The sequence below is a fragment of the Hermetia illucens genome, chromosome 4 (genome assembly GCF_905115235.1).
Source record: "Hermetia illucens chromosome 4, iHerIll2.2.curated.20191125, whole genome shotgun sequence".
Classification (NCBI taxonomy): domain Eukaryota; kingdom Metazoa; phylum Arthropoda; class Insecta; order Diptera; family Stratiomyidae; genus Hermetia; species Hermetia illucens.
In genome coordinates this window covers 75679978-75707011 of record NC_051852.1, presented here as the reverse complement: position 1 = coordinate 75707011, position 27034 = coordinate 75679978, and the positions used below count along the sequence as shown (strand labels likewise).

The 27034-nt window shown below is 44.1% G+C and overlaps 1 protein-coding gene across 2 annotated transcripts; it reads right to left on the bottom strand.

Moving 5' to 3' along the window:
* Positions 1-2951: 2951 nt before the first annotated feature.
* LOC119655174 (spondin-1) lies at positions 2952-25908 on the bottom strand. Of its 2 annotated transcripts, XM_038060925.1 has the most exons (9): positions 25513-25906; positions 5271-5665; positions 4881-5211; positions 4696-4826; positions 4403-4628; positions 4167-4338; positions 3649-4112; positions 3398-3568; positions 2958-3334 (listed from the first exon to the last, which is right to left on the bottom strand). In XM_038060925.1, exons 1-9 carry the CDS (start codon positions 25688-25690, stop codon positions 3084-3086), a joined length of 2319 nt encoding a protein of 772 aa, XP_037916853.1. In that variant the 5' UTR covers positions 25691-25906; the 3' UTR covers positions 2958-3083. The 2 variants fall into 2 exon arrangements, with proteins under 2 accessions (XP_037916852.1, XP_037916853.1); XM_038060924.1 differs by having other exon boundaries at positions 2952-3334; positions 3649-4338; positions 25513-25908.
* Between the last annotated feature and the right edge of the window lie 1126 nt (positions 25909-27034).

The following is a 27034-nucleotide window of genomic DNA, read 5'->3' as shown; positions in this document are numbered from 1 at the left end:
GAAAACGAATCTTCTGCCGTGCAATCTGACAGCCACAATACACCACAATACATAAATCATTGTAGTTGCAGCAGCGACATGTGAGTACACAGGTGAGATCCAATCTCATCATTGATTTGAGGTAAAATTTTCGGAGTTACTGGTCTATGCAAAGGACGCAATTCCAAAAATTCTGTAAACGCTCTTTGGAATTACTCTTGAATCTCAGAGGCGACTTCAGGCGGAGGATGAAGAAGTGTGCTTCGGCGAGTACTGAAACTATTGCCTGGAGTGTGGCGTGGTGTTATTGACGCCGTAATCGACTGCTGGTTACCAATTCCCGCAATGACCACAAGTTGGACACCCTCCCTGATGATGGCTAGAATTGTGCCACTGAGTAATAAAGCGATACTGGTCTGCAACCCGTTATACAGTCATGTGCGTATTGCGGGTATCGTTCGACGAATCTCTGATGCATCAAGAGGAGGTAAGATGTTGTATTTACCCACGACGTTGACATTTCGTGGTAGAAGCGGATGATAAAGAGGTTCATATCCTCAGTCCACCTCATGCACTGCTTACGCAAAGTAGTTGCAACAGAAGGCATAACAGCTGCAGCAGTTGGAGCCATGTTCCTGGTCATCGTGACGCTTAAACGTCGAGCCGCCTTACACCTAATTTTTACCATTTTACACCTAACTGCCAGTTGTGTTGATAGTTTTCTCAGTGAGTAACTTGCAAGGCTTCAAAGTTCCTGCGTTTTCCTCACCTACCCCTGAGACTTTGCGGTGGCGTACAGCCATTCAGACTACAGCTATCCATCCTCCTTATCAGTTATTAAGTTACTTTCATTGAGTGCGGAATGATAGAATTGAATTGAAGTTAAACTTTTGATTTGAGGATTCCTTCTTGCCTCCTCCTCTCTAACTGGTGAAACTCACATTGAAATACAAGGAGCATCCTCCAATGTAATGGCCTGAGGATGCCAAGGCAAGGTGGGAACCCTAAAAACCCCGACTCATGGACAACTGAGGCATGAAAAGCATCGATTGGGGAGTGATTCGTTGTGGATCTACCCTCTCGATCGTGGCAATCGATTCCGGAGTTTTACGGCCACTCGAGCTTGTTTGCGCCGTCATTTTTAAGATTTTGTGTAAACACAAAACCTTATTAAAATCGGTGTACTGTCTGTCTGTCTGTCACACGCATTTTTCTCGGAGACAGTTATAGCGATTGACACCAAATTTGGTAGGAAGGTGGGAACTGTGAACGCTCACACATACAGTGAGTTACATCCTTTTACGTAGAATTTAAGGGGGGTCCCCATACATGCAAAAGTTAGGTGTAAATTTTTTTTCATCAAATTTAGTCATGTGGTTATAATTAAAGGTCTCGGTTAGTACTTTTTGAAACCGGCCTTCGTTTTGACATTTGTTGGAAAGGTGGAGAGTGCGGGGGGTTGAAAGTGATCATTTCCTTAACGGGGCCATTCTCAGAAACTACCCAACCGAAAAATCAAGAGGCTGCCACTATATAGTGCCTGGGCTCCGAAATACCTCCCATACCGATATCTGTTCAAATAAAGTTTATAATAGTATATTACTCAACATTTTTGCAATTGGCTGGAAACCGCCCCTTAAGTTCATCCTAGTACTATTAAATTGCATTGATGTAGGCTATAATGTAGAGCATGATCATACCAAGTTTGGTGGAAATTGCGCTATTACTAACGAAGTTATAATACGTCAAAGTTGTTGCTTCTTTGAAAATTGAAGACTTTGAATGTCAATATCACCCTAAAGTGGATACTCTTACATAATATATGAATACATTACGTGCTACGTACTAAGAAATACACAAATACGTACCTGAAGCGTCCAGCTTCCGGTTTCCCGACTTGTTTTTTAAGGTTTTGTTTATTAAAATCGGTTCAATGTCTGTCTGTCCGTCGGTCTGTCTGTCTGTCTGTCTGTCACAGGCACTTTTTTCAGAAACGGCTATACCGATTGAGACAAAATTTGGTGAGAAGGTGGGATGTGTACATGTAAAAGTGGGGTGTAACATTTTTTTTCACCAAATATAGTCATGTGGGGTATCAAATGAAAGGTCTCGATTAGTACTTTTCGAAGCCGGTCTTAGTTTTGAGATTTGTTGAAAAGGCGGGGAGTGGGAGGGGTGGAAAGTGGTGATTTCTTTAATGGAGCCATTCTCAGAAACTACCCAACCGAAAAATTTGAAAAAAATCATGAAGCTGCCTTTATATGGTGCCCAGGCCTCAAAATACTCTCCATATCGATATTTGTTCAAATTAAGTTAATAATAGTATATTACCATATTTTTGGGAAAATTGAGTAAAACCCCCCTTAAGTTTATCTCAGAGTTATAAAAGTTTTTAGTAGTATAAAATATAATATGAAGCATATTATCTCCAAGTTTGATCAAAATCATACTATTAGTAAGAAAGTTACAATAGCTCAAAATTGTCTTTACCGTGAATATTTACAACCCGAAATACTAAATCTGATATGCTAAATACATTTTCTTAACGGGCTACGTACAAATGGGATAGTTCTACACTCAAATATACTCACAGGAGAAGCAAACAAAACCTTTCATACCTGAAGCGCCCAGCTTCCGGTTTCCCGACTTGTTTTGTTTTAATTTCCAACCTTAGCTCGCATGTTATATTTCAGCAGTTATGCGTGATGTGCCATGCCTGCTTTTGAGGTTCCGGTGCGGGACCCAGGTGAAGTCTTTGTTAAATAACATGTGACGGACTGAAGTGTTCAAAGGAACCCCCTCCTATATTCACTAGCGAAGAGGCAAGCAAACAGGTGACGACGGAAAACTTCGGCAGCTTCAATATTTGAGCGAGGTCCTTTAACGTCGATTTCACCAATCATTTAAGTTTTTAATATAGCTATATAGTTAGTTGTTACAATAAATTCCGAATAAAATGCGCAAGACAAACCTTAAAATTGAAATTTTTTATTCTTGAATTTTATTCAATATGCATTTTAACTTTGGCAACGGATCAGTTTTAAAAGTATATAATTTTGAATTATGGAGTGTAATCCTTAACATTTATCAAGGGTGCGTAACTTTCAAGCGTTACTGCAATCGCCCTCACATTTTTGACGTTGATGTGTCCTTGGGCAAGGTAACCCGCCGTTGCGTGGCCGTCGAAAGATTTGTCTTGTTCTTGTTCTAATTCCTGGACCGCAACTTGCGCTGCACAAAGACCACTCCGACCACATGGACACCTGGCAATCAACAGGTTCGCCCCTTCGACGGTCAGGCTGTTGAGGGGCGCGGCCAACTAGAGCTGGTGGTCTGGTCGATTGACTATCATCGTCTAGATTGGGAGAGAGGCAAAGTTAACATCAGATAATTTTTATGCTATTTACGAGTATTTTACTATCTTTTCGGGAGCATGTTTGCATACAGTCATCATTTGTTAGGAAATTATTTCGACTTCCTCGGCATCCTCCATACATGAATTCTTCACAAGTATTCGTTTGTTGATTGTATGCAAACCTTTTAAATGATCCGCGGCAAGGGCCGATCTCAGGTAATTCAGAGCAGATTTCTGTAATTTTTAAAGCAAAGACGTATGACAATTTGGACGGGCTTATGTGAAATAGGCGAACGCAATGCGATAATCTTTACCTTGCTTTGATTGATTATCTAGCCTGCAAGATTCCTTAACAGTACATTCTCGTTGTTGGAACAGGTCAAGACGCTCAGAACAGGTCTTTTCCATTTCCGGGTCAACTTTCAAGAGACGTCTTCGAATTGTTACCCCCTTACCACAAGTTGCACTGCATGGACTCCAGTCACTCCAGATTGTTACTGGACACATAGGATCAGGAAGTTCTTCCTTCTCGAAGGTGCAATCTGGCTTCATACACTTTTGTTTCTCCACAATCGTAACATGTGGACATTTCTTTCGACCCAAATGATTGACAAAAGTTCGAGTACGCATTGTGATGCCTATCCCACATGTGTTTGAACACTCTGACCAATCCGACCATGGATTTGTTCTACAAACTCCAATCCCTTCACCATTATCGCCAACTAATAACTGACTCTTGGCTAAGTTCTCGCCCTCATCGTCGTCAGATTCCTGATTTCTGTAAAATGCAAATGTTGAAATTTCGGCATAAAAGCTCTTCGAAAAAACATACTCGCATTCTGGCACAGGGGCAACACACATCTCCTTGGAAATCAGTTGTCGGTTGCAAGAAGCCATCTTTGCCTTTTCCGGATTTACATATTGACGTGTACGCTTCCGTAATCCCTTACCACAAGAGACAGAACATGGTGTCCAGGCTGTATATTCGGTTACAGCGCATTCCGCTGAAACAGTAAACAGTTGGTTGGTTAGGTATATTATGGATTTTAGACCAGGTAATGCTCGTACGTCTCACATCCTGATCTTCAGTGTTCTCGGCAACGTCAAGCTGTAAAGCTTCCAAAAATTCTTCATCACAAGAGCGGGGAATAACTTTTTCTCGCCGAATGTAAAGTTTTGCCAATGGTGTCATCTTGTCTGAGTTAGGATTGTAAAATGGAGCTCGTGGATCTTCTGGGTACATAGTAGTGATACGGTACATTTTTTCACGTGGAATTGTCTCAAGATTGGGTGACTATAGTTAGAATTTGATAGTATTTACCTGACACTCAGTCAAAGCTGAAAGACAAATGATTACAAACCATATAAGAAATACCGCTATCAGTTCCAGAATCCCATGGGAACAGATCCAAATCAAGAGAGTCTTTCCATGAACAGTCCTCCAAACACAAATCCAGTCCACTTACACCAACCACCCAATCCGGAGAAGGACCTGAAATGCTCATATCTTATTTATGTTTCTTTTAATGAAAGCAGAAAAACTCACCAAACATTGATACCAACGAAACCTTGTGGTGCTTTCTATCAACACGAAAATGGGATGAAGTATTTGTATTGACGTCGGGGTACCATAATCCAGCTGCTTTTATAAGCGTCCTCAGGCGTGGACCATAGGTTCGTAGTTCAGCTTCTAGAGCGCTAGGCGAACCCCATTCGGCTAATGAGCGGAAGCCATCAGTAGCGATATGATTTTCGCCCCAAAATGAAAAGTTCGATTCATGCGATGCTCCGACGACATCAGAGAAGTGCGTTAGCCAAATAGCGAAGGGGTAATCCTTGGGGTGGGTTTCATTTGACCAGATTCCTTCGAAAACAAACTAATTCTCCAATGTATATATTTGATTTGATAACTTCATGCATCGAAAAAACTACTCACGCTATATTTCGCCTCATCACAGGCGCAGCATTCCTTCTTGGCTTCCTCTTTCTCCAACTTTTTCTCGCAAATAACTTTTGTCAATTCACCGTCGTCTGAGTACCATGACTGCGCATTTTCGTAAATCATGGCCGATAGAGCAACACATCCCGATCCTGTCTCTGGAGCAACCCACATTACTTGAATTTCAGTTTTTGGTAGATCATCAACTTCGGAGACTGTGTTAATACATTCCTCGTTAAACTTGGCCAAAGAGTCACCAAATAGCTGGAAACGACCGACTCTGCGTGGAGAAGCTACTGTTGGACGTTTGGATCCATTGGCTGCCTCGGCGGTTAGCTTGAAGTGGGTGAACTGTTGAATTTTGTTATGGGTACGTGCACCGTAAAGAAATACTGAAATGATAGAGACATAGTTACTTCTTTGATACGTTAAGCTTTCATTCAAATGAACTGCTTGAATAGTAGGGACGGTGGTGTCCTTGAGGTCAAGTTACTTTTCTAAGCATCAGTAGCAGGGACGCAGTTTTCCACAACACTAATTACCCATTTGTTATTGCTCTTTTACTAAGTCTTTACTAAGATGTAAAAGCATAATTAGAGGGCGAACTAACTAGAGAACTGAAACAAATCGCCAGAAACTAGCAAGAGTTTTCGGATGTGTTTTCAACTGGGTGAAAAGCGCAATTACTTGTACTTTATTTTTACTTTCCGATTGGAACTATGCCTGGGTTGACTTTCTCCGAATTTAGTTGCAATGGTCTAAGAACCATCACCATGCTATTTTAAAGAAAGAAGAAGGCAATCAGGCTTGGGATTCCCTTAACACAACATCTGCGATCTCGTGTCTTTGGAAAATTAAAGATGTTTGGGAAGGAAACTATCAAGGATATGGATACTGAAGGGCTGCCATCACAACCGCCTCACCTCAGGCCAGCGTACTCCAATTATGACAGGGGTTGGCGAAAGCTTGGAGCTTTAGAGTGCCAGTGAAGGCCACTTTCCGTGTGCTACTCCCATATAGAAACAAATAGCAGAGAACAGTCTCAGTTGAGATAATTGCATTGCTAGATTTTAGATAGGGCAGATAAAGCAGAACAAACGAGTATCTAGTTCGGTGTCACCGTCGGCAGAAACCACGTTTTCTAGATATATGAATTGATCTACGCCTTCCATGCTCTACCCATTAATGCAGATAGGGAGAGTGCGATGACCCGTCAGACTGAGAACTTTGGTTTTGTTAGTGTTTATTTTTAGTCCAAATATACTTGCCTCTTTTTCCAAATAAAGAGCAATATGGCCAAAGTCCATGACGTGATGAAAGTGCAAACAGATCTCATCAACGTAATTAAGGTGTTTAAAAAAAGATACCATTGTTCGTTAAACTCCTCCAAATCCTTCGGATAGAGCAGTATGAAGAACAAGAAGAAATAATATCGGTGACAAGATGCAACCCCGGCGGACCTCGTTTTGGATCTCAATATCCTCCGAGATTTTACTTCGGTGCAGCACGTAACATTTTGCGCCATCATATGTCGCTCTGATGATAGCTATTAGTTTCTTCACGGTGTCCCTAAACTTTAAACTTTGCACATTGTTGCAAAATGGTTCGCAGGGTGTAGATGGGATGAATGCAGAAGGATCAGGAGTGGAAACCAGCTTCTTTACGACGACAGGAGTGCGCAGATAGCCCTCCAATTGTCACACTCAAGACCGGTTAACTTCTTTGGAATCTTAACGATCACCCCTTTCTCCTATTCTTTGGGAAATAGCTTGGATTTCCATATAGAAAGGAAGGAGCAGATCTGCAGAAACTGAAGGCACAACGAACAATAACTCTGTAGAGAGACCATCGAGCCCAGCGGCTTTACTCTGTTTGAGTGCATTGATGGCCGAGATGATTTCTTCTTCTCGGAGGAATAATCTATATTTGCATGTTAGAGTGACTAACCATTTCATCCACAAAAGATCGAACTTCATCGGATATCATCCGGTTAAGAAACGTGGTGAAGTGTTCTTTCAACGTGTACAGCTGCTCGTTTCAGGAATCGATTGTTAAAGTCCGTTACGGGACCACCGACCATATGCAATTTCTTTCATGATGCGGCAGATGCTTTTGAAATCACTGCGATTTGCAACATCTTCCACTTCCTTGACCAGCGAAATAACAACTTTTGTCGCGGCGCACACTACGCTGAACTTTCCGGGATTTCGAACGGAATCGGAACTCGCTTTCAAGATTCTGTAGTCAACCAGGTCTTGTGGCCGACGACTTGTGTGGCACCCGAGAAAAGAGCTTTCTTGATGGCGCCCCAATGATCGTTGCGAGACATTTGTCATTTTATTGACAAAATATATCTGAATGTTACCACCGCTAAGTGATAATATTCTCCCTCGACGATTACCTACCCTGTCATGGTGAGGCAGCTAAGTGAGGAAGATCCTCCAGAAAACGGGAGGTGACACCTGAAGCCAAGCGGTAATCAAAACCCCAAGCCAAGGTGTGACTACCATTCCGAGGGCTGAATGATCACAGGGGTTAAGATGAGACCCCAGGTCTCAACTAGTCTTGTCTCGGCAAAAAGGGGCTTCGCCGAGATCGACTTACTTTCCCCGATAAAATTGAGGCGATGGCAGCTAATTATGAAAAAACAAAAAAACACAAACATACACTTGTTAAGCAAACACAATTAAACCTCGATCGTGACGATCCAACCCCGAGTGAAGGGGCAACCTCTCATCGGAGAACCTGAGTCTAGACTCAAATCCTCCACTTAGGTGGGAACCAATCTAATTGGGAGCCAGTCCTTAACGGACGAGCCGAAGCAGGCCCCTTCTGTCAGCACTCCTGACCCCAGGGCTCAATCGGCGCCACCTGTTGAGGCTGAAGTCTTGCCCATGCGTAAGCACCTTTCCACGGACAGCCAACAACCTTCGGGCAAACCGCCTCCGAGCAACGCAAACCCAAGAGCTGTGCCAAGGTTGTGGGGGGACGAGCGTTCGGGGCACCTGCGGCTACGGGGAAACCGAAGTGGCAGCCGTCCTCGGACGATCCTAACTCTTCGACACAAAAGGTAGCAAAGAGGACTCGGCCGGCCACGGCTAGGCCTTCATTTGCAGCCAAGGCTATCAAAGCCGATGGATGGGTCCTGTATGACGACTCTAATCCATCCGGCTACGATACTGAGCAGTGCGAACAGCTTAGCAGGAAACTCCTCCTAGCTGTAGGGACTGCATCCGCAGGAAGCCATTAAGCTTTGCTTTGAGTCGGTAGGTGTACACCGTAAAATGTTACGGTTGAACTTTGCCGACGAAGACCCGAACGAGTGGCTCAGGCAGTACTGCTCCTCCCTCAATGATGTGTGGGAGGGTGCGCGACTAACCTTGAAAAGGGTCTCTGAGTTTCCATCGATCAAAAAGTGCTTCCTCTGGCTACCAGAAGAGGTGCTGGGGTTCTGGAACAACTTCGTGTGCAGAACAACCTCAACACTTCCACCTGGTTGCTGTTAGGCAGCAAAACAGGAGAGTGAGCCGATAGGCCGGGAACTTTTCTCACTATCGGCGTTCCCGAATCCGATGTTAAGAAGGTTCGAGAAAAATTGGGCTGCTGGTTGTACTATGGGCTAGAGACCGACACGTTACAAATGTCGGCTCCTAAAACCATTGCAGGGGCATGCAGCCCTCGACATCTTCATCTGAAACCTAGATGAGGTGCCACATTTCCCAAATAAATTTGCAGCATTGTAAAGCGGTGACTGACCTTATCAGTCGTCGGATCAATAGCTGCAAGATATTTATATACCTCATACAAGAACCGTGAGTTGTTGGTGGGGTAGTCAGGGGCCTAAACTTCCAGCATGCTGACGTATTGTATGCCAATGGAAGCGATCGAACCCGCTCCTGCATGGTAGTCTCAAAAGATTTTCAGGCTACTTTGGTTAACGACCTATGTAGTGGCGACACCACATCGGCTAAGTTAACCATAAAAAGTCAACAGGGAGATAAAGAGATATTGTGGTGCTTTGCATATTTTCCCTATGACGCCGAAGACGTTCCCAATGGAGCATTCATCAGAGCTAACCAATATGCTAAAAGTAGAGGTATGGGGGTAATAGCAAGATGTGATGTCAACGCTCACCACATATGCTTGGGAAGTTCGAACATCAATACAAGAGGATTGAGACTACTGGAGTACCTAGTAGGAACCGATTTGCAGATCCTTAATTTGGGTAATGAATGCACTTTCTTCAACGTGGTCAGGCGATAGGTCATCGACATCACGGTGGTATCTCCTGACATCGTGGCTCTGATCGGAGAGTGGAGAGTATCAAACGATATCACACTCTCGGATCACAGACGCATTGATTTCGTAATGGGCATGGATCCACTCCCTCCCACTCCATTTCGGAATCCGCGGAAGACAGATTGGGTGATGTTATACATCTCCCAATCAATAGAATTGGGCGCCCGAGTCACGATTCGTGGGAAGCGCATCAAATCCATTACTGGAATTGAGAAGACAAGCCAGATGATCACAACTAGCATGGGAGAAGCTTTCGAAGAAAGCTGTCCACACAAGATGCCAAAGAAGGGTAAAACACCATGGTGGAACTCCGATTTGGCAAAGCAAAAGAGAACGACAAGGATGCTCCTCAATCGTGCTCTGAACTGTGATTCAGGCGCTAGCTAGAATCGCTATAAAGAGGCACCGAAGGCTCTAAAGAAGAGCATAAGCTCGCCTAAACGATCATCATGGAGACGCTTTTGCGAAGAGACTAGCTCTCTTGACGCAACCTCAAAGCTGAAGCTAGTTAAAGAACTCAGCCAGAAACTGGGTTATTTACGTTTACAGAACGGGAGGTACACAGAAAGCGATGAAGAAACGGAAAACAATTTGCTTGAATTGCACTTCCCAGGCAGCATCCGAAATCTATTCTCGGGGCCAAAAGGTGCATACAGCCCTCAACTGAGAGACTGGCATGCAAAGTAGTATCAAAGGTTGGTCAAAGGGTAGTATAGGTCCCAGGGCGAAACGTGGATTGGCACCCACGATGGAGTATAAAACCTGGGAAACGCCTGCTGAACCAACACCAACAGCTTTACTACCAAACCCTGTCTACACCTCCACGTGGTGACCGCTGGGAGCTCTTTCTTAACGAAAAGCTGCAGACGAGTCTCGAGTCTCCCGCGTCTAAAAACGGGACAAATTGTACCAACTGGTTCTCCAGGTTAGGGGTTGGGTAGGGCTGACAACCCTACACGCAAAACAACTTGTTACGAAGCCATAACAGGAGTCTCGGATTGGACGGATTACACAACGACGAACCCGGCAACGACAACGGAATAACGATTTACGCATTTTCCCGTGGAACGTGCGCTCCCTGTACAGAGATGAAGCTGATGAGCAACTAGCCGATACCCTGTCCCAATATAGGGCTGATGTAACAGCGTTACAAGAGATGCGTTGGACCGGGACTGGTTTCCTGGAGAACAGCCACTACACTATATATTATAGTGGCCATACAGTAAACAGTGTGCTCGGAGTAGGTTTCTTAGTCAGCCAAAAAATGAAACCTGCTGTTATCGGCTTTGAAAACATAAGCGAACGGCTATGCACTCTGCGCTTGCGAGGCAAGTTTAGAAATATAAGCCTCATTAATGTTCACGCCCCTACAGAGGAGACTGCAGAGTCGGAGAAGGATACCTTCTACGAGGCAGTTGAGCGAAAACTCGACGCCTGTCCCAGATATGATATTAAAATCATACTTGGGGATTTTAACAGCCAAGTAGAGAAGGAGCCCGTATTCCCGCGATACGCTGGCATAGCTTACACGAAAATACAAATGATAACGGACTGCCGATTATTTAATTAGCAGGGTCACACGAAATGATTACTGGAAGTACCTGGTTTGCGCGGAAAGCGGTCCACAAACATACATGGAACTCTCCAGACGGAACCACTTTCAATCAAATCGCCCACGTGTTAATCGAACGCCGCCACCTCTCAGCCTTGATGAATGTCAGAACATATAGGGGTACCAATATAGACTCGGATTACTATCTCGTTGGCATGGTGTTCCGAGCTCGAATAACAACACTACCCAGAATCCCCTCTGACAATCAGGTGAGAGTTAACACTGAAGCCATTAACAACATTTTCCTCCGCGCCACCTATAAGAGGGAAATGGATGCCGCAATAACCACAGTCAACAGAGGACCTCGAGATGAAGCATCAACAAATGATCTTCACAATCACCTGAAGAACGTTATCATTGATACGGCCACAAGCACACTTGGCCCCAACCGCAAAAAGAGTCGGAATGGCTGGTTTGACGATGAATGTAAGCTAGCAACGGAATGGAGTTGTTGCATTCTCAAAGAACGCGGGCTCGCGCAGAGACTCATCACGAACTCCGTCGAGCGGAGAAGCGACTTCACAGACAGAAAAAGGAAGCCTGGAAGAACCAACAAGTCTGTGAACTAGAAAAGTACAGGGAGCAACCGACGATTGGTATTGAGGCATTATCTGTCTCATACATAAAAAGGGAGATATCACACAGTGCAGCAATTATAGAGGTATCACGTTGCTGAGTACCATCTATAAGATCTTCTCCTCTATCTTGCTAGGCCGGATAGCCCCATACGCCCAGAACATCATTGGCGCATACCAAAGAGGCTTCACTGCAGGCAAATCAGCAACAGATCAGATTTTCTCTCTGCAGGAAGCGATAGAAAAACTGTTGGAATATGGACAACAGTTGCACCATCTATTCATCGATTTTAAAGCCGCCTATGATAGCATAGCCTGGGTAAAACTGTACACGGCCATGACAGAATTCGGTATCCCGACGAAATTAATAAGACTCACTACGTGGACTCTGACCAATGTGCGAAGCCAGATAAAAGCAGCAGGATCACTTTCAAGACCATTCGACATCAACAACGGTCTACGACAAGGGGATGCCCTATCATGCGTCCTCTTTAACCTGCCCTCGAGAAAGTGATCCGTGATGCGGATGTAAATGCAAGAGGTACGATCCTCTTTAAGTCCGCCCAACAACTGGCCTATACTGACGATATCGACATCATGGGAAGAATCACCCGAGACGTACAAACTGCCTTCATCCAGATCGAGCAGGCGGCCATTGAGGCGATATCTTGGGCTGCACATCAATGAAGGCAAGACAAAATATATAGTGGCAACGTCAGCACCGAAAACCAACCAGCCAACATCATCAAAATAAGGATAGGAGAATACAACTTTGAGACCTTTGATAATTTCTCCTATCTAGGGTCGAAAATCAGAACGGCCCCCTACATGAGGATGGACGATTCCGTAGGCTACATAACGACGAAATCTATGAGCGATACCATGACCGTCCGGTTGTGGATAAAATCCGGCTCAACAGGTGACGGTGGGTGGGTCACTTAATCCGTATGGATGAGGATGATCCAGCCCGGAAAGTCTATAAGGGCAATATCTATGGTAGAAAAAGAAGACGAGGCAGACCCTGCCTAAGATGGAACGATGGCGTAGGTCAGGACGCCAGACAGCTTTTAGGGATATTCAATTGGTGGACCTCGGCGCAAAACCGGGATGTCTGGAGTTCCTTATTAAGGCAGGCCAAGAACGGATACCGGTTGTTGCGCCGTTGATGATGATGATGAAGGTAGTATCACTGGAGCGAGTAAAATGAGCATTTAACTCGTTCCATAGATACAAGTCTGCATGTCCGGATGGCATCATTCCTGCGCTAGTAATAGAGGGAATGGATGCCCTGGGTCTACATATTTGGAATATATATCGCGCATGCCTAGCACACGTTTATTTTCCAATTAAATGGCGTGATATAAAGGTGTTTTTTATTCCCAAACCAGGAAAACCCACCTACACAGACGCAAAATGCTTCCGACCGATCAGTCTAACGTCCTTTCTGCTAAAAGGACTAGAAAGAATAGTAGATCACACAGTATGTAACCGCTTGAATGCAACTCTGCATGAAATCCACAGCTGGTGCCTCCGCAATGGACTCACGGTGAACGCTAGGAAGACTGGACTAGTTATGTTCACTAGGAACATCAGGTGGAGTAGCTATAAGCTACCCACCTTAGCAGGGGCGGAAATTCAGCTCCAAGACTCCAAGTTAACGTGGAAGCACCAAATCCAGGAACAATAACAGAAATCCTGCCGATTGCTCTGGGGCTATAGGAATGCGGTATGTAAGAAGGTAAGACCTGGGGACTTTCACTCAAACGGATATACTGGATGTATACATCTATAATAAAACCCATTTTGATGTATGCATTCATCGTCTGATGGCCAAGACTGAACTTTGCGGTAATGCGTCTTTCTGAAAATTCCTTAAAAACATTCGGTAGCCCTGATGCCCACCGATCATATGGTTTCCAGATTCGTCTTTGAAAAGACGTACATTGTCGGAATCACCGAAAGAGAAGAATGGTCGACAAATGGCCATAACCTGAAAAGATTTACAGATTTAATAAAAATAATCGGATCGGACTTAGGGATGTTCTCGGAGAATTCGATTATAGAACTGGCCCGATTCCTTGGAAAAATGACGACCATATTCCAGGCGGAGATATATGTCATTTCATTGGCAGCAAAAGAATGTCTGCGACAAAAGTGGGGGGGTCGCACCATTCGAATCTGTTCCGACAGTCGGGCGGCATTATCAGCTCTAAACGGCAACGACATATCAAGCCAGTTGGTGTGGAGTTGTCACCAGGTGCTGCTGAAACTTGGCCAACTGAACGAAATATTCCTGATGTGGATGCCGGGGCACTCAAACATCGCTCGTAATGAGGAGGGTGACAGACTAGCTCGCCGAGGGTCTGGATCCACAATGGTGGGGCCAGAACCAGCTCTTGGAATCCGACCATCTACGGTCAAGTCTTCTCTGAAGGGTGAAATTGCAAGGATTCACGCAGCCGAGTGGAGAAATTTGGATTATTGCCGAAAGGCGAAAGTCCTTGCGATAGAGCCTAGGGCCACTAGAGCGACATTTTTGTTGTCCCTTAAGAAGTGGGACATGAAAACCCTAGTAGGACTTTTAACGGGACACTGCTCCTTAAATTATCATATTGAAAAGATTGGAGTAGTGGTTTCGGCTGTGTGCAGCCAATGTGAGGAGAAGGAGGAGACGACCCTGCGCTTTTTATGCAGCTGCCCGGCATCCTCAGATCTCAGACGAAGACACGTTGGCAAGGTTTTCTACAATGAAGAATCTGCACTCTCTGCCTCTGGAGAATTTTCTCAGATTCGCTAAAGCCTGGGAACGTCGTAGGCGGGAAGCCATTGAATAGGCGATTTACGGGGATAGTACAATGGGCCGAACAATGGCCTGAGTGCTCGGAGCTGCGGCTCCCCCCAATAAACTACAACAAGCCGCTGCTGAAACTTGATCGGCTTCGCGAAATGTTCCTGATGTAGATATTAAGGTCTTCGGGAGTCTTGAGGGTCAGAACTTAAAGTTAAGCCAGCTACCGCCATATGTACCATACATAGTTTAAAAATGAAGTTGCGAGAATTAACGTAACCCAGTGGAGAAATTTGACTTCAGGCGAAAATTTTTGTGAAGTAGTGACATTCTTATTGTCCTTTAAGGGGGGGGGTATTAAGCACCCTGGTATATGCTTAAAATGTTATATGGAAGAAGTTGGGGTCGGCTATATGTATCCAGTGTGAGGAACTGGAGGAGATGTCCGCGCGTTTCATATGTAGTTGCGGGGCATCCTCAGATCTATTAAGAAGATACTGCGGAAAGGTTTTTTTTCAATAGAGGTAATATTCTCAGATTTGCAAAAAGCCTGCGAACGTGTCGCATTCGGCGACACTTGATAGAATTCATAATGGAAGAATGTAAGAGGATAATTTGTTGTCATGTTATATTTAGCGGTTAGGGCAATATGCAGCTTGTTTTCGTTGCCATGCCACTAGAGATAAAGTAGAAGACATTTCCTATCTTTTCATTGGCACTAATGAGGATATAGGGGCTAAGCCGTCGAATATTTAAAAACGAGACTGAGGATGATCCTTTGTGGATCATCCATTCCTCTATTACAGTCATAGCATTCAAGTTTATTAATATTAATACAAGGCTGGCGAACGCTCGCTGAATGATTCGTCTAGTCGCTATTGCTTGCTTGTTGAAGGTGTTTTGCACAAACGAGAAGATTTTCAATATTGGTCTGAACATCAAAGCCAATGGTAAGGAAGTCCGCCGAAACAATGGTGGCCTTTAAATCCCCATCCAGCTTGATACGCTGGATGGGGATTACATCCTGATCAGGCATTTGATAAAATGCGAAACCGACCACGACGAGCCGACCCCGCTTGTGAACGGGACAAAGGCTGAAGAAAAAGATGTGAGGAGCGACAAGTGACGACAGCTCGGTGTCACATAGCTAAAAATGCCATTGACCTCTATTTTTTAGAAAGCGATTTAAATAAATTATTTGATGGAAACCCCTGTATTGATAATAGTCAACCTCATACGCTTCACACTCTGAGTTTAATATTATTCTCAAATGCCATTAGATTCTTCTTGAACGGAATTTAACTTTGACACTAAAACAACGGCGCAACAACCAGTATCCGATCTAGGCCTGCCTTAATAAGGAAGACATCCCGGTTTTGCGCCGAGGTCCACCAAGTCGATATCCCTAAAAGCTGTCTGGCGTCCTGATGTACGCCATCGCTCCATCTTAGGCAGGGTCTGCCTCGTCTTCTTTTTCTACCATAGATATTGCCCTTATAGACTTTCCGGGCTGGATCATCCTCATCCATACGGATTAAGTGATCCACCCACTGTAACCTATTGAGCCGGATTTTATCCACAGCCGGACGGTCATGGTATCGCTCATAGATTTCGTCGTTATGTAGGCTACGGAATCGTCCCTTCTCATGTAGGGGGCCAAAAATTCTACGGAGGATTCTTCTCTCGAACGCGGCCAAGAGTTCGCAATTCTTCTTGCTAAGAACCCAGGTCTCCGAAGAATACATGAGGCAAGGTCATTGTCTTGTACAGTAAGAGCTTTGACCCTATGTTGAGACGTTTCGAGCGGAACAAATTTTATAAGCGGAAATAGGCTCGGTTGGCTGACAAAAACCGTGCGCAGATTTCATCATCGTAGCTGTTATCGGTTCTGATTTTCGACCCTAGATAGAAGAAATTATCAACGATCTCAAAGTTGTATTCTCCTATCTTTATTCTTCCTTTTTGACCAGTGTGGTTCGATGTTGTTGATTGATTGGTTTTCGGTGCTGCTTTTGTTCATTTATGTGCAGCCCAAGATCTCGCGCCATCCACCGCCTGCTCGATCTGGATGAAGACAGTTTGTACGTCTCGTGTAGTTCTCCTCATGATGTCGATATCGTCAGCATAGGCCAGTAGTTGGGTGGACTTAAAGAGGATCGTACCTCTTGCATTTACCTCAGCATCACGGATCACTTTCTCGAGGGCCAGGTTAAAGAGGACGCATGATAGGGCATCCCCTTGTCGTAGACCGTTGTTGATGTCGAATAGTCTTGATAATGATCCTGTTGCTTTTATCTGGCTTCGCACATTGGTCAGGATCAGCCAAGTCAGTCTTATTAATTTCGTCGGGATACCGAATTCTCTCATGGCCGTGTACAGTTTTACCCTGGCCATGCTATCACTGGCGGCTTTAAAGTCGGTGAACAGATGGTGTGACTGTTGTCCATATACCAACAGTTTTTCCATCGCTTCCTGCAGAGAGAAAATCTGATCTGTTGCTGATTTGCCTGCAATGAAGCCTCTTTGGTATGGGCCAATGATGTTCTGGGCGTATGGGGCTATCCGGCCTAGCAAGATAGAGGAGAAGATCTTATAGATGGTACTCAGCAACGTGATACCTCTATAATTGCTGCACTGTGTGATATCTCCCTTTTTATGTATGAGACAGATAATCCCTCGTTGCCAATCGTCAGACATTGATTCGCTGTCCCATACCTTGAGCACAAATTGATGAACCACCATTGACTCCTGGCGACTTATGATTTTTAAGCCGATGAATTGCACGGACTGTTTCTCTATACTTGGCGGTGGCAGTGTTTCAGTTGGCGGGACCTTCAACTCGCTGATGTTCTGGTTGTTCAGTAGCTCATCAAAGTACTCAGCCCATCGCTCCAATATGCCCATTCTGTCGGAAATCAGATTTCCCTCTTTGTCTCGGCAGGATGAGCATCGTGGTGTATAAGGCTTCATCCTGCTGACTTATTGGTAAAACTTGCGCGCCTGGTGCGGTTGCTCCCTGTATTTTCCTAGTTCACAGACTTGTGGGTTCTTCCAGGCTTCCTTTTTCCGTCTGTGAAGTCGGTTCTCCGCTCGACGGAGTACGTGATAAGTCTCTGCGCGTGCCGGCGTTCTTTGAGAATGCAACATTACTCGGTATGCGGCATTCTTCCGTTCCGTTGTTAGCTTACATACATCGCCAAACCAGCCGTTCCGACTCCTTTTGCGGCTGGGGCCAAGTATCTTTGTGGCCGTATCAACAATAGTGTTCTTCAGGTGGTTGTGAAGATCATTTGTTGATGCTTCATCTCCAGGCCCTCTGTTGACTGCGGTTATTGCGGCATCCATTTCCCTCTTATAGGTGTCGCGGAGGGTTGTGTTGTGGATGCCTTCAGTGTTAACTCTCACCTGATTATCAGAGGCGATTCTATTATATATATACTATTGGTAAGTTTATTTGACCAGATATCGGAATGGGACATATTTTGGGGCCTAGATTTCATATAAGCGCACCAACCTGATTTTTTTTTTGCGGATTTTTAGGTTGGGTAGTTTCCGAAAATGAGTCCTGTCTCACTTGAAGTGCGCACATTTTGACTCCTTATTCACGCACGCAATTCATGCCAAAACTAATCAATTTCGGAAAGTACAAATCAAGACCATTCATTTGATACCCTACACGATTGTATCCGGTGAAAAAAAATTTGGAATGAATGCATGTAGGAGGAGCCCCTATGTCACTCAATGTATGCGTGGGATTTCATAGTTCCCATCTGTCCACCAAATTTCATTTTGATCGGTTTAGCCGTTTTGGAGAAAAGTGAGTGTGACAGACAGGCAGGCAGACAGACATTGAATCGATTTTAATAAGGTTTTGTTTTACGGAAAATCTTAACAAGTCGGGAAACCGGAAGCTGGACGCTTCAGTTACGAAAGGTTTTGTGTATTTCTTAGTACGTAGCACGTAATATATCCATATATTATGTGAGAGTATCCACTTTCGGGTGATATTGACATTCATAGTCTTCAATTTTCAAAGAAGCAGTGTTAGTAATAGTGGGATTTCCACCAAACTTGGTAAGATCATGCTCTATATTATAGCCTATATCACTGCAAAATTTCATGGTACTAGGATGAACTTAAGGGGGGTTTCTAACCAATTACAAAAAATTGTAGTAATATACTATTATTAACTTTATTTAAACAGATATCGGCATGCAAGGTATTTCGGAGCCCAGGCACCATATAGTGGCAGCTTCTTGATTTTCTTCAGATTTTTCGGTTTAGTAGTTTCTGAGAATGGCCCCCTTAAAGAAGTGATCACTTTCAACTCCCCGCGCTCCCCACCCTTCCAACGAATGTCAAAACTAATACCGGCTTTGAAAAGTACTAATCGAGATCTTTAATTTGATACCCCACATGGCTATATTTGATGAAAAAAATTTTACACCCCCCTTTTGCATGTATGGGGACCTCCCCTTAAACTCGACGTAAAAGGATGTAATTCACTGTATGCGTGAGTGTTCACAGTTCCCACCTTTCTACCAAATTTGGTGTCAATCGCTATAACCGTCTCCAAGAAAAATGCGTGTGACGGACAGACAGACAGACAGACAGATGGACAGACAGACAGACAGAGCTTGTCATAGAATGCAAGGACATTGACGAAATTACGACCAAGGAGGATATCCGTGACGCCCTAGAAAAGCAGTTCGGACCACTTGGCTTGCAAGATTCCGCAATCAGGGGACTGAGGAAGGCGTACGGAGGCACGCAAACGGCAACTATAAGCTTACCAACTGAAGCAGCGTTCAAACTGCTGGCGGCTGGGAAAGTAAAAATAGGTTGGGTCGTTTGCCGACTCAGGGAGCAGGTATCCCTTAAGCGCTGCTTTAGATGCCTGGAATTCGGCCACATAGCGGCGAAATGCACCGGTGACTGTGACAGGTCAAAATGTTGCAGAAAATGTGGGGGAGAAGGCCATATGTTCAGGGAATGCAAGGCTGAGCCTGAATGCATGTTCTGCAAGGAAAAAAAGGGCGTCGACTGTCGGCACGTTGCAGGCAGCAGCAGATGCCCAGTGTTTAGGCGAGCCTTGAATGCAGTAAAAAAATGAGGTTGATACAAATCAACCTCAACCACTGCGAGGCAGCGCAAGACCTTCTCTCGCAGACCATCTATGAGAAGGGAATCGAAGCTGCCATAATCAGCGAGCCCTATCGCAACAATAAGAGCGGTGCCTGGACTGCAGATGAAACTGGCAAGGCGGCAATATGGGCGTGTGGAAATCAGGCCATTCAAGAAGTGATGAAGTTTCCAGAAGTTGGATTCGTCAGGGCAAAAATAGCTGGCATCTATATATATAGTTGCTATGCTCCACCAAGCGCGACGATAACAGAATTCGAAGGAATGCTAGGTATGCTAGTCTCGGATGCAAGAAGTCGAAACCCCAAGATCATAGCTGGTGATTTCAACGCGTGGGCCGTGGATTGGGGCAGTCGCACTACGAACACCAGGGGCCGTATCCTGCTCGAGGCTTTCGCGGAGCTAGATTTGGTGCTTGCCAACACGGGAAACGTTTCCACTTTTCGTGGGACAGGGTCGGGCTCAATAGTCGATCTGACATATGTGAGTACCACATTGGCGAGGAGAATGACATGGTTTGTCAGTGAGCATTATACTCACAGCGACCACCAGGCGATTTTCCTCCAGATCGAATATGGGCCATGCGTCGATGCGTGTCCCCGTGAGGCTGGAAGCCGGGGCTGGTCCGTGAAGGGGCTTGAGGAGGATGCATTCATAGAGATGCTATTGGGAGGCCAATGTCCCGGTGGTGCGGCTACGGAAAAGGCAGAGCAAATGATGGGACGCATAACAAGAGCATGCGACGCTGCTATGCCGAGGCGACGAGTTCTCGCAAAAAGGCGCTCAAACTATTGGTGGAATGAAGAGATCGCGGTGTTACAGAATGCATGTTTTCGTGCTAGAAGGATCTGCCAACGATCTAGAGCAAGACCAGACTTCGACGAGAAACGGCTAGCATATGTGAACCTTCGAGGTAGGCTTAAGCAGGCTATACGGACCAGCAAGCGAGAATGCTTCAAGCAGCTTTGCACAGAGGCAGACCAGAGCCCCTGGGGAACAGCGTACACGATAGTTATGAAGAAGATGAGAGGACGAACACCACAATTGACCTGCCCGCATCTTCTGCTCGATATCGTGACGGCGCTCTTCCCCCCGGATAAAGGGGAGCGCAAACAACACAAGCGAGCACTGGACGTCTACACCATACCTGCGGTAACTGAGGAGGAACTTATGCAAATTTGCCGGAGAATTGGTGATAACAAAGCACCCGGTCTGGATGCTGTTCCCAATAGAGCCCTTAAACTCACTGTTAAGACCAGACCCGACTGGTTTATCAGCGTGTTTGAGACATGCATGATAGAAGGAAGTTTCCCCGATCGGTGGAAGAGGCAAAAACTAGTGTTGCTCCCGAAGCCGAATAAACACCCAGGACACCCATCATCATACCGACCGATTTGCCTTATCGACACGGCAGGAAAGATGCTCGAAAGGGTCATCTACAACAGACTGCTCCCTATCATTGAATACAAGGATGGACTATCGGAGCGACAATTTGGATTTCGTCAAGCCCACTCAACGATCGACGCCGTAGACGTTGTTTTGAAGCTGGCTCGAGACGCGATGTCGTCTAAAAAATGCTGTGCCGTAGTGACGTTGGACATCAAAAATGCGTTCAATTCCGCAAGCTGGGAGTGGATAAAAAGTTCACTGGCTAACACGGGTGTCCCTAGTTACTTGACTAAGCTCCTCAACAGTTACCTTTCGGAGAGGACACTGTGGTACGACACGGATGAGGGATCCAAGCAGTACACCGTCACCGCAGGAGTACCACAGGGCTCAGTGTTGGGTCCTCTCCTGTGGAACGTCATGTACAATGGGGTCCTTGTCCTTCCCGTGCCAAAGGAGGCCACGATAATCGGTTTCGCAGATGATCTAGCTGTGGTTGTCGTCGCGAAAGAACCTGAAGACGTGGAAATGTACGCTAACGAAACCATTAGCGCCATAAAAGCGTAGCTGGAGATGGTTCAGCTTGACCTTGCGGAACAAAAGACGGAGGCGGTCTTGATTACCAATCGTAGGAAGAGGAATACGATTAATATTCGCGTTGGTGGTCACGTCATCACTTCGAAGCCGGTTATCAAATACCTGGGGGTGATGATTGACGCTAAGATCAATTTCAGGGGACATCTGGACTATGCCTGTGAGAAAGCGGCAAATACCAGCGTATCATTAGCGCGGATGATGCCTAACATTGGAGGTCCAAGGTACAGTCGCAGATTACTTGTGGCCGGAGTGGTTCGCTCCACACTATTATACGCGGCACCAGTTTGGGAGAAAGCATTAGCGTGTGAGAGTAATCGTAGGAGAGTGAATATGACTTACCGCTTAGTGGCGCTAAGGGTGTGCAGCGCCTTCAGAACAATATCAAGCGAGGCAGCGTGTGTTATTGCGGGAATGATCCCGATAGACATTCTGGCAAGTGAGACACGCTGCCTGTACGAGGCAAGGAAGATGAATCCTCTTGAAAAGGATACAGAATGCCGAAAGGCGGCAAGGCGAGAGTCGCTGGAAAAGTGGCAGAAACGGTGGGATGACTCGCAGAGGGGTCGCTGGACCCACACTTTGATTCCCCGTATTGAAGAGTGGATCCAGCGACGACACGGTGAGATTAACTACCATCTGACGCAATTCCTGTCAGGACATGGTGATTACAGGAAGTACCTGCACCAATTCAGGCTGGATGATTCTCCCTTGTGTCCTGAATGTGGTTGCACACCTGAGGACCCGGAGCATGTTATGTTCCACTGTCCACGATTTCTCTCAGAAAGGAGGAGTCTGGAAAACTCCCTGAAAACCACTCTAAGCCCGCAGAATATCGTCGGGGAAATGTTGAAATCGGAGGGAAACTGGTGTGCGGTGAACACCGCCATCAAACAAATACAAAAAGAACTGGCAAGAACGGAGCGCGCAAGGAGGACGCGAAGAACGGAAGGCGTGGTCGCGTAAAGCGCAGTCCACCCCGCGAAGTAATGCTTTGCGGCGGTCCCGCGGGGAAGGAAAAAGGAGAAAGTGGGGGTGGTTTTAGTGGGTGAGAATCCCACACGCTGCTGCAACCTGGCGCGGCAGTGTCTTTCTAAGATTTCCACCTCCATCCATAAAAAAAAAAAAAGACAGACAGACAGTAAACCGATTTGTGTTTACACAAAACCTTAAAAAAGGAAGCTTTTGGCAAACGAGAATGAATAAAACGTTGTACTTACAAGGATGGGCTTAGAATAACAATTTCATGGTGGAGATGTGAAATTTATTCCAACCAACAAGAACAGCGACCTCTACAATTGACTTAAACATGCTTTTGGAATTTTTGATTTAAATGAGGTTTTAGAGCTAGGCCGCCTTCAAAGCTAGTTTAGTGGCGTAGGTCGAGCTTAATTCTTAATTTCAAGCGTATTATCAAATATATATAAATATGGCTTAAATTATTGCACTCGTGTTAATCCTTTCCTGTTACTAATCACCGTTTGGTTTTAATCAAAAAAGAAATGTTAAAGATGGTTGATGGAGCCCAATGATTAGGCAGCATGGAGTGGAAGTTGGTAACTTGCATTCAAATTCCGTGAAGATTCCATTAATTTACCTCATAGATATTCCCATATGTTTTACAAAGATTTGTTGATTTCATTCCGTTCCATAAAGCAAAAAATTATATCCACTCGGAATGATATCGGGACCTATTTATCCGCTTAAATAACAATTTGTGAAGGTCCTGTACGAATCACCTCATCATTTATCTTAGTATTTAAACTTGAACAGCGCGTGACAAATTCCCCTAAATCAATTAGGGGCCTCAATATCATGAGCCTGCATAGCGTCAGTTGAGGAAAACGTTATGAATTTTCTCGTTTACCCGATATTAATATGGTTCGCGCCACCAAACTAATTCGGGTTTGACTGAATAATAAAATGATGTGTGCACGCCTCGTTTTGTCATACTTACATTGACAAAGACGCAGCAATCATCAAATGCAAGGTCAGCAGTTTTCATCATGCAATTAGTCAGATTAAGATGATTCTTATCTGCGATGAACCGCTGCCTTTGCAGAATTTAAATGAAAAGCTGTTTGGAAAAATAATCGTTGTGTCGAGAATGTGCTAAATACATTTTATATAAAACATCTTGTTGCTTATCAGTGAATTCAGCAGCAATTTGACCGCAACAGTTCAACTGGTCAGAGGAGTCAATAGTGATAAGAAAATATGAATGTTCAACTAATAAGAGTTGGATTGGTCCATCTTAATATTTAGTATTAAAATAAAATGGAAAATGCGTAGTAGCGGTTGATGAAAATTGTGGTGGATGGTCACTTGTAGACTTAGATAGCAGGAGCAGAAGAATTTACCCAAAATATTTGATGTTGCGTTTAAGGGTAACATAAAATTCAGACATTTAGAACTAATACATCGCAAATTCTAAAACGCCATTACTACAAGAACAAAATATTGATTTAGTAAGTAGCGGTCCAACCGAGACTCCCAGGGAAAATCAAAGAGTCGAATTTCCGCAATTCACTCCCCAAAGTCAAATTCAAAGAGAAAATGTCGTGGTCCATTGCGGGAAACTGAATCAATTTGCATTGCTTGTTAGCAACCGAAACGCCTCCTGTTTCCAGTAATGCAACTAGATAAAAACTTGCTAGAATTCACAAGGTAAGAATAATGTAACCAAACTAAGTATTGTCTTATTGTCCACAGATGTAAACTCTGGAATGGAGGAAACTCTCGCTTTTTCCTTTTCAGATAGTCCTGTTCCAGGCAAAACCAAAAGTGGGGCGTTAAACATGGTTTCCTTTGATGACCAACAAGGAGATTTCAACACACGGTACGCGAGAATTAGAACTTTTTCTGAATTGAATTGAATGTGGCATGTAAAGGCCTGGGATTGTCAACACTGGGACTATTCTCAGTAATCTATTGAAAACATACTCTAGTTCTTTCCAAAAAATCTCTTTTATGACGCTAATTTTCACTAGGGTACTTGCTGTGTACCAAGCCGCTAAGAAAACCTTTGATGTTTTACTGAAGTGTCCTACTTTATCCGCATATTTTTAAAAACGGTGCCATGAAGGAGGTGATTGGAGTTAGTTTCGTCATCTCGACATCATGCCTTGAGCTCTAATTCCGGCAACAGGCATGGATGTGTCTGATTGTCTAAAGCGAATAGATATATAGTACTATGGGCCTACTAAATGGTTTTAAAGCGGATTCCATTGAATTTTCTACATATCTGGGGTTCTACGTTGAAATATTTGATTTTAAAAAAAATTCTCCAGAATAGTCTAAGGTTACTTTTCGGGTTTTTCATATTTTTAAATAAATCGAAGTGAAGGCCAGAAAGAAAGCGAAACGTAAAAGAACAAGAAAAATAAGAGTGCTGAAGTCATTTTGACAGCCTCGGCTGCTCGAACTACTCTTCCTCAACAGATGCACTAAGAAGTCCTCATTATACCGTATACTAATTCTCTAATTAAGGAAGTGAAATTCCCACTATAAGTAAAAACTTCTTCAAATTTTCTTTTGCCCAATTTCAAAGTAAACCGGTGCTGATCCTACTGTAGAATCTTTGATGGGTCGTTTCAAAAATGTCTTTCATTATTTGTATTCAAATTTGCAGTTTTAAGGTCTCTTGTTTTACCATCTATCAAGGCTTTTCGAAAGGAACAAAGTGGCGCCCAATGTGGGCTGAATTTTACCAGCAGGTTCGGTCTCTTTTCATTATTTTTATTTTGTTTTTAACAACAAATGAAAACAGGCATCATATAGCATTTAAATTTAATATCAATTTAAATCATTATCTAGAATAAAAGTGAAAACTTCGGAACTTACAATTGTAAATCTTCCCCGGGACATATCCTGACGGATTATCTCCTATTGACAGCTTATATCCGTTATCGCCGCGCTTCCTGCGGCCATGAGGCAAATCCCTAGGAGCACGTGGGCATCCTAACGCAGCTTCTATACACACCAGCGCGATTATCGCGAAAATCGTCACATTAATCTTCATTTTGAAATCACAAACTGCGAGTACATTGAAATAATCACAAGCATAACAGTTTTGAGGCCACCACAAACGATTGAGAGCAACAGCAGACTAATTGCAGAAATTAGAAGCTTTTGCGGGGGACAATGCACTGCCCTTCTTGAGCCTGTAGCCACTGACCGGGTTGATATGTCTGCTGTGGACGATCGTACTTAACTGAGGCAATCTTAACAGAATCGCGCCTTTTGAACTGATACTCAAATTAATTCAAGTTAACTGACTGCGAGACGGGAGTCTGGGTTTCAGTGGTTCTTATTTGGTCTGTATATGCGCTCATCGCGTACCATCATGCAAGTAGATTGTCGGTTATTAACAATATTTCTGGGAGATAACGCTACGATTCAAAGGCATCGTAGCCGCGAGGATGACATAAAATCCACAAGTGGTCCAGAAGCGTATTAAAAATTGACCTCCGCCCCTCACGAATAGGAAGTTTAGGAAATCTGAACGCTACTTATGTGTGTATTTGAATGGCGACTTTTTTTAATTTCGTTGGTTTCATGGCCGCAGATTCTTATTTATAGGAAGTTTAGAGTAATTCCCTATCGGTCCAAAGAATTCACAAATACAAAAAAATGTTTACAAAATAACCGATTTCGAAGGCGAGCCAGTTTTTAAGGTTTTGTTTTACAAACAAAACCTTATTAAATAAATTAATGTCTGTCTATCTGTCTGTCTGTCTGTCACACGCACTTTTCTCAGAGACGAAATTTGGTGAGAAGGTGGCAACTGTAAGCGCCCATATATGCGGCAAGTTACATTTTTATATATTGAGTTTAAGGGGGTGCTGATACAGAAAGGAGGTGGAATATTGTTTTTCATACTTTTCGAACACACTCTTAGTTTTGATATTTGTTGAAAAGGCGGGGAGTTCGGGAAGCCGAAAGCGATGATTTCTTTAACGGGCCCATTATCAGAAACGACTCTACAGAAAAATCTGAACAAAACATGAAGCTACCTCTATATGTTGTCATCCATAAGTTAATAATAGTATATTACTATGTTTTTGAGAAATTGACTAGAAACCGCTCTTAAATTTATCCTAGATAAATAAGAACTTGCAGTAATACAGATTATAGTATGAAGCATGGTAAAGTTACAGTAACTCAAATTCGTCTCTTCCGTTTAAATTTACTGCAACCAAAAATACTAAATATCAATATCATGTTAGTAGTAGTTTGACTTGCTAAATATACGTATATATTACGGACCGCGTACAAATGGCATAGTTCAAATATTCTTATATTAGAAACAAACAAAATCTTTCATACCAGAAGCTCCGTGCTTTCGGTGTCCGACTTGTTTGCC

What these genes read in the sequence shown, in the direction of transcription:
- LOC119655174 (XM_038060924.1), bottom strand. Translation starts at nt 25,690, where the DNA reads ATGAAGATTAATGTGACGATTTTCGCGATAATCGCGCTGGTGTGTATA. An exon ending in AGATAATCAATCAAAGCAAG is followed by an intron (nt 3,569 to 3,648) that starts GTAAAGATTATC and finishes TAAAAATTACAG; the next exon opens with AAATCTGCTCTGAATTACCT. An exon ending in AACATGCTCCCGAAAAGATA is followed by an intron (nt 3,335 to 3,397) that starts GTAAAATACTCG and finishes CTCCCAATCTAG; the next exon opens with ACGATGATAGTCAATCGACC.